The 15,733-nt window shown below is 41.1% G+C and overlaps 1 protein-coding gene across 1 annotated transcript in view; it reads left to right on the forward strand.

Moving 5' to 3' along the window:
* Positions 1–15,733, forward strand: part of LOC117388169 (cadherin-10-like) — a 174,167-nt gene that overhangs the window by 136,444 nt on the left and 21,990 nt on the right. The window contains exon 12 of the mRNA XM_033985643.2: positions 10,641–11,159. Coding sequence (XP_033841534.2) covers positions 10,641–11,159 — 519 coding nt within the window. The remainder of the gene's footprint in view (positions 1–10,640; positions 11,160–15,733) is intronic.

The following is a 15,733-nucleotide window of genomic DNA, read 5'->3' on the forward strand; positions in this document are numbered from 1 at the left end:
TGATGGTAACTCAGCGGGGAGAGTGTTTATTCACTTATCTGAAGGTTGGCAGTTCAAATCCTCCCACAGATGAATGTTGTTGCTGCGTGCTTGTTGCATGCAAGACTCACCTCGCCCCCAATGTCTGTGTACACTGCTGTGTGAATGTGTGTGAATGGGTGAGTGATCCCTTGATTTAAAGTGCTTTGCCGTATAAAAATGTGCCCATTTAGTGGTATAACACTTAAAACAATACATCAAGTCTAATCAAATGTAATAAAAAAAAAAAAAAAAAAAAAAACACCCACATTTTGACTTAAACAGTCTAAAGTGTGAAATACATTTATTTCATTTGTAATGAAAATAGATCAAGCCTAATTGTTAGTACTCAAACTCATATTAAAATGTATAGATCAAATTAAAGGTGTACCATGTAACTTTTCAGGTGCAGGGCCCCCACATGCTTTTCTGGTCATTTGTTTGCCTGAAATGTTCCACAGAATGAAATACATGCATCTATCTTTATCTTTCTATTGATTACAGAGTAGTGCCTCCTGTTAGCTTCACCCCAAGAGAACATAATAAAAAAAAAAAAAAAAAGTTATTGTATAGCACTGCAGATTTGGCTTATAACTTGGCCGGGTGATAGATAGGTTTATTGGAGACAAGAAGGTGAATGGTGGATTCTCTACCCGAAATATACGCAGTGCACAATCAAAAAACATGGATTCATTATGACATTTATATATGCAATTTCTATAGGTCACTACCATTAAAATGAAGTGCAGCTCATAAATTAGACTGGTTTACTCAGAATCGACAATCTACTGTTTTACAGTTGAATTACCGAGTCTGCTTTGGTGTTTATTGTGCCAGGTTATCGTGATAAAAGCCAGCCTATAGAAAGAATGGATAAAGTCTTGTATGTCATGGACAGAGGGGCCTTGAATGGAGGGGGGGGAGAGAGAGAGAGACATGCCGTAAAAAACAGGAATGGCTCCATTGATCACAGAGAGAGGGGGATACAGCCTCAGGAGCAGAGAAGAGGAGCAGGGACAGATACGGAGCTAGGGGACATATTTAAGGGCACTTAGGGACAGTGATGGATGGAGGGAGTAAAGGAGAAGTATTTGAGAAGTGAAGAGGTAGAGAAGAGATTCAAATTGAGGTGATATAGTACAAATCAAAATAAAGTCTTTGTTCATATACTCTTATAATCAATCAATCAATGTCAACCCATGCAAGAATAGAAAGCTCAAAGTCTTAGTGCTCATTTGATGTTGTTCATTTCAAGCCCAGGGACAGTATTTTGCTTTGTATTTGAGTCACATGGAGTCTTCTGCTGTAGACCGCCAATAATAAAATCTAATTTTCCTTAACGTTTTGTTCTCATTCGGGATTGTGCTATTATTTAGTTAGACAAGGATCCCTCTATTCATTTTCCTAATCTCAGGCTCTGTCCATAACTACCACGGTTCTGCAGTTACAGTCGTGCAGAGGAATGGATAGAATTAAATTTGCACTCATTCACAAAGCTTAAAATTGCCAAAAATCAGATACTATCGACACTGAAACTAGCATCAAATTAGATACTCAAATAAAGAAGTACACATTGGAAGGACAGAAATTAACCTTTCCTGAATTGCATTAGAATGATCTTGAGCTGTATCTTTCACAAGTATAAGACACATAGACTAGTATACACCCATGGACCACTATGAACCTACTGGACACTGAGGGATTACACACATATAAGACATATGGGAATAGAACACAAAGTACTACCATTTAATGATGAAAATCACATTCTATTGTTGAAAGAAAGAATGTTATTATTATCATTGTGGTATTGGAATCAGTACCGAGTCTACTCTTTAGTAGTGAAATTGAGTATTGTGACAATACAGTGGTCCCTCGGTATATTGCGGTTCACCTTTCATGGTCTAGCTGTTTCGGGGATTTTTTTTTTTTTTGGGGGGAATTTTGCATGCTTTTTTACAGTGTATGAACATGATTTGTGTTCTGCATCCTGATTGGCTAAGGGACTGTAGACCATTGTCAATCACTCTTCTCCATGCCATGTCTCCTGTACAGTACAAAATCGCAGTGTGAGTCGTTCAGCCAAATTCACATAAATGTTGGATCGCAGTGTGAGTCTGAAGTAATGTATGTTTGTAATTATATACGAAGGTTTGAACTTACACTTTTCTTAGACATACATTAACATTTTCTCACATTTCTCTCTTGTTTAAAGTGTATGGTGAGGGGTTTTACAGCCTTAAAACATATACAATAATTGTAAAAAATAAAGCTAACTACTTCATGGATATTGCCTATTGTGGGTTATTTTTAAAATGCAACCCCCACAATGAATCAAGGACTACTGTACATCTTACTATTCTTGCCTGCACTGCGCTCATGAGGATTCAATTCAATTCATTTATTTTTGTAACGCCCAAAATCACAACAACAGTTGTCTCGAAGGGCGTTCATGTTTTGGTTGATGGGGGAAACCAGAGTACCCGGAGGAAACCCATCCAGACACGGGGAGAAACATGAAAAACTCCACACAGAAAGGCCTGGGCGACCCGGGGATCAAACCAAACCCTCTTGCTGTGAGGCATGAGTGTTGCCACTCAGCCACCGTGCTGCCTACACACAAAAACAAAAGAACAGGAAAAATCAGACAAAACAAGAAAAATCGGCCAGGCGAGGAGGAGGAGAGCCAGGCGAGGAGGATGAGAGCCAGGCGAGGAGGAGGGCCAGGTGGGGAGGAGGAGAGGGTCCAGCTGTCATCGGGGCATCTGAAAGAATTACACTCCAAAGGGGGAGTGGGACAGGGGACAACATGTGAATAGCATTGCTGATGAAAAAATAGGACAAAGCAGAGGATAGTGCTCAGGTTGCCATACTTCCCCCAGCTAGTTATCTCCTACTGCAGCCTATCTTATCCCAGGTTTTAATGTCCCTAACTCCCTCACTATGTAACCTCGTCATACGCTATACTGAAGAGGAAGGATTTAAGCCTGGTCTTAAATACCGAGACTGTGGGGGCCTGTTTAACATCAGCAGGGAGTTGATTCCATAGCACAGGAGCTTGGTAACTGAATGCTCTCCCTCCCACTGTACTTTTGGACACCCTAGGAACCACTAATAGTGCTGCATTCTGAGAGCGGAGTGCTCTGTTTGGCTGGTACGGGACAATAGCATCTTGCAGATAGGATGGGGCCATACCGTTTAGGGCTTTGTATGTCAGGAGGAGGACTTTGAATTTGATTCTAAGCTCGACAGGAAGCCAGTGCAGATATTTTAGTACAGGACTGATGTGGTCTCTTCTTTTAGTTCCTGTTAGGACTCTGGCCGCTGCATTTTGGACCAACTGGAGGCTCCTTATAGTACTTTTGGGGCAGGCGGCAAGCAGAGAATTACAGTAATCAAGTCTGGAAGGAACAAATGCATGGATGAGTTTTTCAGTATCGTTTTTAGGTAAAATATTTCTAATTTTAGTTATATTTCGCAGGTGAAAGTATGCAGTTTTACAAGCTAGGTTTAAGGATGTGAAATGTCAATGGCAAACTTGCTCAAAAACAACTCACCAAAAACTCCAAATACCAAAGATTGAACATTTTAGGCCTCGGCCTACAATTTAAGAAGCACATTTTCACACATTTTCTGGTTTAGTACTATTTCACAAATAATTTGAAGAGGTAGCAGATCACAAACAAAAGCAAATTAATATTCATATATTCATATACCACATTGTATTAAAATGCTATCTATTAGAGTTGTTACCATTTTATGATCAAATATGCCAAATAAGAAAACAAATTATACTGTGAGTACAATCTATTCATTTTACAAAGCATTTTCTCCGACAGAAGCTACTGACAGGGTCACCTCTTTTCATCCAATCAGGCACATTGCTACTATGAATCACGGGAAAACTGATTCTGCCTGACACTATCCCAGACACAAGTCTCCGATATGGTGTATTTCAAAAATGGCAAAAAAGTAAAGAGATTTAAGAACTACAGTATAAGGAAACAACAGCATGAGGTTATCCGTGTCATGGTGCAATATCACAGCAGCAGAAAATACTAAGTGGGCAGGGATAAAAGTTCAAACTGGTTTGAAATCAGGTGCTGGCCCTTTAAAGTGGGACTAATCACCTAGACTCCTCCCTCAACAACATTTCAAATAGAGCTGCTAAAGTGGGTAGCGCCTGGAGCGCTCGAGAAAAGAGTGAGAGAAGTGGAGGGCAGGGTTTAGAGGGATAAGCAGAGACAAAAGAAGTGTACAAAGAAGCGTACTAAGTGAGTGTGATGTCACCCACAGTGTTCAGCTCCAGTCAAATAAAGCTCATCAAGGCTAGCAGTTATAGGGATGAATTTGGAGCCAAGTTCCATATTGGGAATTCCGATCGCAAGTATCTTAGCAACCAAAGAACCAATCCAGAGCAAGGCTGTTTAAACGTAACGCCCCTTCCCGTCCGCACCACTGGTTTGGCAGGGAGTGAGAGCTTAGCAAGGCTGTCAATCAAACCTGTTGCTAACACTAACACCTGATTTGTCTTATTATATCATATCTTGATTTACAGACAAACTAACTAAATAAAATAAAAATAAAAATTGATAAAAAAAAAAAAAAAGGATCATGTAGAGAGGATCAATACGAACATTTAAGACCAGAATGACGAATCTGACAGAAGCAATTACAGAGAGAGGGGACACAGTTTTCCAATATAAAATTCATTGGAGCCAAAGTTGATTGTTTGGAATGCAGAGGCTAACAGGTTAGCTATGGCCATTTACATATACAGTCTATGGGTATAAGGGACAGTGTGAATGGTCTAACAGGTATCCACACTTCTCTTCTAACTCCACCCCTGCAGCTAAGTGTTTGTGGCTGTAATCAGGGCAGTACTGTGTGATCTCACATAGTACACGGAGGCAGTACACACTTAGATTATTTTTTAACCAGAAAGCTTCAGATTTGACTAGTTTGCACTAAAGTTGCCAAAAAGTGACTAAGATCAGAAGATAGTGCTATTAAAACATCATAGACACATTTTAAAAAGGTAACAAAAATGTTTTTAAAACAAAAAAAAAAACAAAAAAAACAAAAAAAAACAACTGTCAGCTCCAGACTGGCAGTGCAGCTGGTTCCCTTCCTCCTCATTTCTGTCTCATCTCTGATAATCATTGGTCTCTCCACACTTCTCGTATAGACGCTCCTAATTAATCCCTCTCCTCTCGTCAAGGCACTGAAGGGACATGGCCTTACCACATTTATTTATTTATTTCGGTACAATTAACAATGCCCTTGGCCTCTGTGTCCTGCTCAATCAATGTGTGTAGGCAGCACGGTGGCTGAGTGGCAATACTCATGCCTCACAGCAAGAAGGTTTGGTTCGATCCCCAGGTCGCCCAGGCCTTTCTGTGTGGAGTTTTGCATGTTTCTCCCCGTGTCTGGATGGGTTTCCTCCGGGTACTCTGGTTTCCCCCATCAACCAAAACATGAACGCCCTTCGAGACAACTGTTGTTGTGATTTTGGGCGTTACAAAAATAAAATAAAATTAATTGAATTGAATGTCTGCGCCAATCGGACACAGTCACTGCAGCAGGAAAAAATAAGAAAATAATATACAGTTTGGGTGCAGTGACCTTCAGAGGCCACTAGGAGCTTGTTATTTGGGGGTTTCTTGATAAAGTGAGTCTAGAAGGGGTCTTAAAAAACACAATTTCACCTGGTTTAAAAGCAACCCTGTAAAAGTGAATTTATCTTCAGTTGAGGTCTTCTTCATGGTGCCCTTGGGAAAAGCCATTATCACTATTGGAAGCATTGCACCCTTAAAGCTAGAGGCACTATCGGGTTTTAAGTGTTTTGGAATGCAGCTTATAGATTTATATTCATGCCTTAATTTTTTAGGATTTTTTTTTAACCATTCAACAGACATATTGATTTAGTTAATCGCTATTGTAACTGTACCAATTTTCCATTATTCATAACCTCTAGACTTCACTCACTGAGCTGCAGAGACTGCATTAGCACTCATTTATGATTGGCTGCAGGTGCTTCGGTTTAGGTAGTGACCATTCATATCAAAGAGTTTATAAACATTTAAAACAGATCTGTTGTACTTGAGTCTGCTATAAAGTTATAATCTATCATTATGTTATAATTTGCACATTTTAAATGGCAATATTCATCTAAAACAACTTCAAAAAGAAACAATTCTGCTGACATTAGAAAACTGCAGTGCCCAATGGGACCTGACATGGCATAAACGTCATCAGGCGTTTATGCCCAGCCTTTCCCTAGCCTTTCGGGAGCCCTTAAGCAGAATTTTCCATTGGGGCCCTTGCCACTTCAGTGCCACGTATTCATATTTGACTAAATTAAGACAATGCTCTCATCATCTCGACAGCAAGCAATAGCCACAAGTATAACAGTATAAAAAACATGTAAGGATGGGGGGTTGGGAGGCCCACCCCAAGACATACTAGTGTATATACTAGTGTGCTAGTGTAGGTGTGTATCAGTAGAGGTGAAAAGGGGGGTAGATCACTCAAACATGCATGAATCACTCCAAATACAACTCTGAATGTGTAAATGAGAAGGCAACAACTATAACAGGGCTAAATTCTCAAGAACATCTTTCGTGTCCATATGTTTTTAAGATGAGAGCCCCTTCAAGAATCCATTGCTTAAGAGGCATTTATTAAAGCCCACCGGGATAAAAATATATAGACATGATATTCACATTCATCACTGACATTGAAACCTCCTGTCTTTATTCCATGAGCTAACCATATTACCTCTGAGTGCTAACTCAGAAAGCATTTGTATAAACATGAAAGGCAGCCATGCCTGTAACTCTACATGTGTGAATGACGGACAGATGGCTGTGTGATGTTCTATAATGAGTCCATATCTAACACGGATAACACAATGAAATGCACATGCTCTGAAACGTATACATCACATTATAATTAGAAACATAAATGAGGCCATGCATCAACGTAATCTATCAAAGTAATTATGTAGTGTGTGCTTTAAAGGTGAACCATGGAACTTTTCTGCCTCCTTGGAGATATTATTGCCTTACTTTTCCGCAGTATGGTGTGTAACTTAACTAATCTATCTCTATGACAAAAGCCAAGTGAAATGACCAGGATACCAGGTTACATTCAAGAATTTGTCATTGATTAAATACAAAATAAGCTTAATGCCATACTGTGGAACATTCATCTTTAACATTTAAACTAATGCAATACAGTACATTAGAACTGAGCCCGTGTTCCCTGTTAAGACATATCCAAAAGGAAAATATATAAATATTGGACCTGATCATTAGGTTGCCTTAAAGGAAGTATGGACTTTTCTCGAGGTGGTACATCAACTACATGATTAAAAGGGAGCAAAAAATTTAAACCATACTTTGGAACATTCTCCATGAATATAGAGGAGTTTGATACCATACTGGTTAAGATTACAGTCAATGGAACAACATTTTCATGGAGACAAGCAGGCCCCCTTCTGGTCAAATAAGAGTCAGGTTTGTGGAGAGGCCAAGCAGTGCAGTAAACACACCCAAAATATATATTAAAAGAAACATGTCATTATTGTAGTCTATTTGGGTTAAAATTTTACACACTGTGCCTTTGAAGGTAGCCTCTCTGGTGGAGAACATATCTCCATAGAGATGTTACTGCTCTGCCTAAAATGTTTCACAGTATGGCGTTAAACATACCTGTCGACATGGAGACAAGCAGGTGACTGCACCCGCTCACAGTAACAATGCATGTTATCGAGGCAATAAAAAACATCTATACTGAATAAATGCAGGATAACTTCAATGTCATTACACATTCTGGGCAAGGTTATAACATCTCCATGGAGAAAAGCAGGTGAAGGGGTTCCATCAGAAAAGCTACATAGTGCACCTTTAATATGCAACAATAACAATAACAATAGTATACCCATTCATTAACATAGCCCTTTAGAATCGTGGTATCATCTGAAAAGCAGCAAAAAAGGTTTCATTTTAATATCCAATTACAATGATCACATCCCTTGAGACATGACTTGACCCTTCCCTGCTTCTGGCTAAACAGTGACATACTGTAGCTTTAATAAATATGTAAAATCTACCCATCTTCATTCATTATTATAGGCCTATTAAATGTTTTGATGGTATATCAAAAAACAGCACAATAAGGTTTTAATTAAAAATCTGTTGTCAGTTATCACTTCCCTTCAGACATGGCTTGACGTCTCCATCCTTCTCTGCTCAAAAGTTACATACTGTAGCTTCAAAATCTATGTAAAAGTATATCTATCTCCATCTCCACCTCTATAAAATGTGGTATCATCTGAAAGACAACAAAAAAGTTCCATTTAAAAATCAATTTTCTATGATTAGTGGTTTGTTTGACATGCCATCCTTCCCTACTCCTGGCTAAAGTTACATACTGTAGCTTTAATAAATACGTAAAAGCATACCCATCTCCAGTCATTATTATAAACATATGCCATGTTTTTATGTTATCTGAAAAGCTACAATTAAGTTTTTATTAAAAATATATTTTCTATGATCAGTGATTTGTTTGATGTCCCCATCCTTTCCCAGTCCCAGCTAAAAAAATTACATACTGTAGCTTTAATAAATATATAAAAACATACCCATCTCCATTCATTATTATAGCCCAGCAAAAAGGTTTCATATTAAAATCAGTTTTCGATGATCAGTTCCCTTGAGGTATGGCTCGGTGTTCCCATCCTTTATGACGTCCTTCAGACTTGGATGCGTGCATATACATTTCCTCGGCACAAAACCTGACCTTTCGATACAAATAACCGCGAAACATAAATTACCCCGTTCTCCAGGTGAAGTGCTCCAGTCCAATGGCTTCTGATGGGACCAAGGATGCACAACGGCGTCCTCTTTCTACTGTGCTTATTGAAAATTCACTGCTGTATGCTCCATAACTTACATGGTAGACAGGCAAATCCGAGCGTTTATTCATGGGTTTCGGCTAACTCTTACACGTGACATTTTGAAGACTTTTTCTCATTCAGAAGATACAGCGTTAACCGCTATAGCAATGGGCCTAATTCTCCGTCATTTGGAAGGAGCAAAAGTGTGTGCAGATTCACAAGGGTTACTCTGAAACAACGTGACTTACAGTCTCTTGTGATAAGGCATTTTGGCTGGTATAACCTTAGCAGCACTGAAATATTGAACCAAGGCTTGCAGATAAGTACTTGAAATAATAGAAGACACAACTGAAAAAGTGCCACAACGTTCCATTTGTCAGACTTCATTTATTTGTTCATCATTCGTCTTAATTTAGGTTTTGAAATGATCTGTGAACTCCAAATTCACAATTTTGAGTTCTTCACATTTAGAGTGCAACTCTCACTCCAAAACAAACCATGACATGGACATGGCACTTGAAAACCAGTTCACAGTAATTTAAATCAGAACAACGCAGCAACGACCTCTGGGCTGGTCTAAGCGGCTCATGCTTGGCAGGGCGCTTTCCTACAGTTAAATATACAGTTACACTTACACTTTCACACTTACTTCCCCCGACCGTAGAACACACAACAAATTACTCGAGATCCACCTCAGCACGGCTTAGAGACGCAACTTACACCGGACCATCGGACCACCAGCTCAATCCACAGTGAGCACCAGGCATTGTGCTATGATGCACTCCCGGGACACATAGCACTAAGGGAAACTTAGGTCAGAACCATAGACAGAGTTGGGCTATGTGTGATTTGTGTGTGACGTGTGTGTGAGATGTCTGTGAATGGTTCCTTGTGTGCCTTGAAGGTGAAAAAGATCTATATACAAATGTGACCATTTATTAAAAAAAAAAAAAAAAAATTGTGTCTGATTTAGAGTCTGTATAGTTCAGAAAACAATTATAATTATCAAAATATGACCATGATTATTTTTATTTTATCATTTTTTTATAGTCACAATTATTGCAGAATGTTCCACAACCCTGGTGTTTTCTGTCTTTTCTCTCTCATTTTTGTCTTCATTACTTTGCCTGTTTAGACACAATTTCCCTTGTTTAAACCTGCACGAGTATGAACAGTCAGAGAGAAATCTGATTACTCACACCAGATGGAACTGTTTACATGACATTTCAGTAATCTGATAACTCCACAAATCAGATAATGATCAGATTTTAGGTGTGCAGGCAGAGTCACTGTGTAGTAAAACTAGAGGTCCAATGGTCTGTGGGTTAATGTTGGGCGATGGGAGCAGTTGCACTCGTAAACTTGAAACAAATGAAGTGTCATGAGAAGTGATTGGGCAGAGCAGAGGTCAGGAGTTTAAGAGGGACGATGAGTGTGGACACGGAGCATAAGGCTTGGCTTTGAACAGGCCATTCAGAACAGTAGGGAAAAAGCAGACACTGAGTTCATATATTTGTCTTATAAACTCATAGAGTGAGTATAGAACCCAGTGTCTATACGTTCATATATTAACGTGGTGGAGGGGTTTGAGCACCTGAATGATCCTGGGAGCTATGTTGTCGGGGGCTTTATGCCACTGGTGGGGTCACCCATGGCAAACAGGTCCAGGGGAACGGGTCAGACTAAGAGTGCTTCAGCAGCCCCTCATGATAAGTACCAGAACACGGCCAGTTACGTCACCCGGACTGGCGTTACCGGAACCCCACCCTGGAGCCTGGCCTGGGGCAGGTGCTCGGCAGCGAGCGCCTGGTGGCTAGGCCTTTCCCGACGGGGCCCAATCAGGCCCAACCCGAAGGAGCGATGTGGGGCCGTCCTCCTGTGGACCCACCACCTGCGGGAGGAGCCGTGAAGGGCGGGTGCGAAGAAATCTGGGTGGCAGTCGAAGGCGGGGGTCTCGATGACCGGATCTCCAAACATGGAGACTGGCTCTGGGGACATGGAATGTCACCTTGCTGGGCTCTGGAACCAGCTTGGGCTCTGGAACCCAACTCCTCAGGAGGGGCCGAGTCATACTTCAAGGGAACTGGTCATCGAAGACTCTTCATTTCTCTGGTGTTGCCCGCAGCGGAGTGGCGGGGAGCTGGTGTGGGCTTGCTCATTGTCCAACAGTTTAGCCGCCATGTGTTGGAGTTCACCCTGGTGAAAGAGAGGGTCGCATCCCTGCACCTCCGAGTCGGGGGCAGGTCTCTCACTGTTGTGTCGGCCTATGGGCCGAACAGCATTGCAGAGTACCCGGCCTTCTTGCAGTCCCTGGGAGGGGTACTAGACAGTGCACCAACCGGGGACTCCGTTGTTCTCCTGGAGGACTTCAATGCTCATGAGGGTAATGACAATGACACTTGGAGGAGCGTGATTGGGAAGAACAGCCTCCCTGATCTGAACCCAAGCGTCGTTATGTTATTGGACTTCTGTGCTAGTCACAGTTTGTCCATAACGAGCAACATGTTCGAGCACAAGGGTGTCCATCAGTGGACGTGGCACCAGGACACCCTAGGTCGGAGGGTGATGATCGACTTTGTCGTCGTGTCATCTGATCTCCGCCCGCGTGTCTTGGACACTCGAGTGAAGAGAGGGGCTGAGCTGCAAACCAATCACCACCTGGTTGTGACTTGGAGCCAGGAGGGTGTGTTTCAATTACAGGGGAATCATACTCCTCAGCCTTCCGGGTAAGGTCTATTCCAGGGTATTGGAGAGGAGAATTCGACCGATAGTCGAACCTCAGATTCTGGAGGAGTAGTGAGGTTTTTGTCCTGGTTGCGGAACAGTGGAGTAGCTCTATACTCTCCATCAGGTCCTCAAGGGTTCATGGGAGTTTGCCCAACCAGTCTACATGTGTTTTGTGGACCTGGAGAAGGCATTCGACCATGTCCTTCGGGGGGTAATCCGGCAGTATGGGGTCTGGGGCCCTTTGCTAAGAGTGGTCCCTGTATGCTCGGAGCAGGAGCTGTGTTCACATTGCCGGCAGTAAGTCAGACCTGTTCCCGGTGCATGTTGGACTCAGGGCTGCCCTTTGTCACCAGTTCTGTTCATTATATTTATGGCTAGAATTTCTAGGAACAGGCAGGGGCTGGAGAGGGTCCGGTTTGGGAACCACAGCATCTCATCTCTGCTGTTTGCAGATGATGTTTCTCCTGATGGCTTCATCGAGCCAGAACCTGCAGCAGGCACTGGGGCGGTTTGCAGCCGTGTGAAGCGGCTGGGATGAGAATAAGCTCCTCCAAATCCAAGGCCATGGTTCTCGACCGGAAAAAGGTGGCAGAGTCGGAAGGCAAAGCTCTCAATTTACCGGTCAATCTACGTTCCTACCCTCACCTACAGTTTTGAGCAAGGACAAGCGGTCAAAATGGGTTTCCTCTGTAGGGTGGCCGATCGACCCTAAGGGATAGGGTGAGGGTGTTGTAGCTCGGAGTAAAGCTGCTGCTCCTACACGTCGAGCGAAACCATTTGAGGTTGCTTGGGCATCTGCACAGGATGCCTCCTGGACGCCTCCCTAGGGAGGTGTTCCGGGCATGTCCCACTAGTAGGAGGCCCCGGGGAAGACCCAGAAAACGCTGGAGGGACTATGTCTCTCGGCTGGCGTGGGAACGCCTTGGGGTCCTACCGGAGGAGCTGGAAGATGTGCCCGGGGTGAGGGAAGTCAGGGTGTCCCTGCTTAGACTGCTTCCCCTGCGACCCGGCCTCGGATAAGTGGAAGAAAATGGATGGATGGATGAATATTTGTCTTAAATATTTACTTGCTGCCAGGTCATTGAGATACCAAAATTGTACGTTATTGTTTTGAATTAAGTTACTGTTATTCTATTTATTCTAAAAGAAAAAGAGAAAAGTGCAGATATTGCATTGAGACAAGTGAGTCGAAATCTACTTGAAAAGTTGAACGAGATCCTGTGTATGCACTCTTTCCTGTCAGATTGCAGTCTGCAGCACAAATCTGCACATATGATCTCAGCTCAGGCCACGCCCCTTCATGCCTTTATTTCACCATTAAAGGACAATTACCTAAATATGTGCCCTTAATGAAAGGGTTTGATTGAGACACGGGTCAAAGAGGGAGGAGCTAAGGGCGAGATACTGCAGCTGAGGACACAGGCATGTAGAACTTCAGAGATAAAGTGAACTCTGCTCCTCTGAAACATCTGAACTCTTATCCAGTCACTAAAGCATTTCAAAATGGGACAGTTGCTTGTTTTCTGTTGATTAATATGCTTGTCAGTTATTGACCAATGTCTGTTTTGTTGTTGATTTTTATTTTTATTTTTTTTACTTTTTATTGGTTAAATCAGTTATGTTCAGCTCTAAGAGGCGACTGCTCCTGTGATTTTGGGCTTTACAAAAATTAACTGAATTGAATTGAAAATTTGTGATTTATTGAAACGACTGATAGAAGAGGCTGCAAAGAGAATGAAACATGTAGAAGAGGTTGTTTTATTTATAAAAGCCTTTTTTAGCAGTTCAAACGTGGTCACTGCAATGGTGCTATGTCGGACTAATATATATTAATTTATTTTTATTGACTTGAAGGAATTAAAAAGCACATGCCTGTCGATTTTCCTCCACCATCTTATCACCATCTTCAGTGGATTTAAAACCATATTTAACATAGATGGCTTCAATGGTGAATTTCTTATTTGATGATTTCATTCCTGACTGGTTTGCCAAGGTCACATCAAGTAAAGGTTTAAGTTATTCACATGGGAGTAAAACTAATATTTTAAGATAAAGTTTTTATTTATGAATTTTTATTGTTTTTTCATCCAGTTGGCCTTAAAGTAACTTTACAATTTCCAGTAATAGTCAACAGTGTTTGAACTGCTGTCCATTGTGTTCAGTAAATGTGCACTGACATGGTTAAACCTTGGTCTTTCAAATGCAGTGAAAGATGGATTATCTCACAGTGGATTTGAAACCTCTCAAATGATTATATTTTAGTACTGCTATTCTTCCTGGACTCATTATGAATGTGATGCTGTCAGGTCAATTCATTTGCATGTAACCTGGGAGTTTTACTTTTTTTTTTTTTTGGTCAAATGTATCATTTGATTTCCTGTTTGGACACACAGATATGAGAGAATGAATGCTTATTCTGACAGAAAGCATACAGCATGGTAAATGGTCACATGTTCATACAGCACTTTTCCACCTTCAAGGCCCAAAGCTCTTTACATCAAGGAACCACTCACCCATTCACACACACATTCATACACATATTCATACACTCACACACATTCACATACCAGTGTACACAGACACTGGGGAGAGGTGAGTGTCTTGCCCAAGGACGCAATGACAGCATTCATCTGTCTGAGCTGGAATTGCTCAGCCAGTGTTTATGTGGAGAGCTTTGGATTAATGGACAAATGTTCTACCAACTGAGCTACTGTTGCCTCATAGAAAAACATAAATGCATATATATAATACAAAATATAAATACGTTTGTTTTTTTTTTGTAACAAGCAAACAAAAGCAGTTATCATACAGTTTGTTTTAAGGGAGTGGGAGGAAGTAAATATTTATTTAACCCCACCACTTTTTCTACTCTCTCAAATGTAACTAATGAACATTTAGACTCCTCATTTCCTCCACTTCCTTCCTTACTCAATATAATGCAAAATACATCAGAGGCTGTAACTCTACAGTGCAGTGTTCCTTGGTTTATCGCAGGGGTTAACCCGCAATAGGCAAAGTAGTCTGTGAAGTAGTCAGCTTTATTTTTTAGAATTATTATATATGTTTTAAGGAAGTAAAACCCCTCACCACACACTTTATACACTTTTCTCAGACAGGCATTAACATTTTCTTACATTCCTCTCAGGTTTAAACACTCTCAAAGCTCAAACCTTCCTAGATTTAAAAGAATAAGCACATTATTGTAGAACGAAACCAAACACTATACTGTCCTGTAAATAAAAATGATAGCTTTTAGAAATATTGCAACAAATTTAATATTAATGATCAACCTGTGAGGTTGGACACATAAGAAATGATTAATAGTGACTCACAAGTATTTCATAGTTCCTCTGACTCCTCTTCATGCTGGCGCCGCTCTGCTGTAGTCACTGATCCACAAAGTTAAGGCAGACTCTATCTTTACAATGGTCTTGTTGCGGGCAATTACAACCCTTTTTGCATCCTGGTTAAAACTTATTGCTGCTGCCGTCCTTTTGTTATTTTCCTTCTTTTTTATGTGACAAACTGAAGATTAATTTATTCCGTACTGGCGCCCTACAGCCGCATAACTTCTACCTTCCCTCACCATGTCCAGAAGTCCAACTTTTTTGGCCGCGGGCGCAGGTGCCTTTGTCGGTGCAGAACGTTTCATTGACATTGTGGGTTTTGTTGGGGAGAAAACTTGCAAACATACAACACTTCACAGTCACACTACGATCAAACGTTTATGCAAATTTGGCTGAATGCATTCTGTACTGTACAGGAGACGTTGCTCGTCCCTTAGCCAATCAGGACGCAGAACACAATGCATGGTCATACACTGTAAAAAAAAGCATGCAAAATTGCACACACAAAAAAATCTGCAAGATAGCAAAACCACAACAGGTGAACCGTGATACAGCGAGGAACCACTATATACACATTTCAATACATTTTTTGCCAAATGATTATATTTTATGAAGAGATAACTGTTCCCTAGCAACCCTAGCTACCTTTTTTCCTCACAGCCACCTAAAACTATGATAAACCTTTAGCACAGGTACTATCCCACCAAATGAAGTCAAAAAGAGAAAAATATGAAAACCA

Source organism: Periophthalmus magnuspinnatus, chromosome 20, assembly GCF_009829125.3.
Source record: "Periophthalmus magnuspinnatus isolate fPerMag1 chromosome 20, fPerMag1.2.pri, whole genome shotgun sequence".
Taxonomy (NCBI): domain Eukaryota; kingdom Metazoa; phylum Chordata; class Actinopteri; order Gobiiformes; family Gobiidae; genus Periophthalmus; species Periophthalmus magnuspinnatus.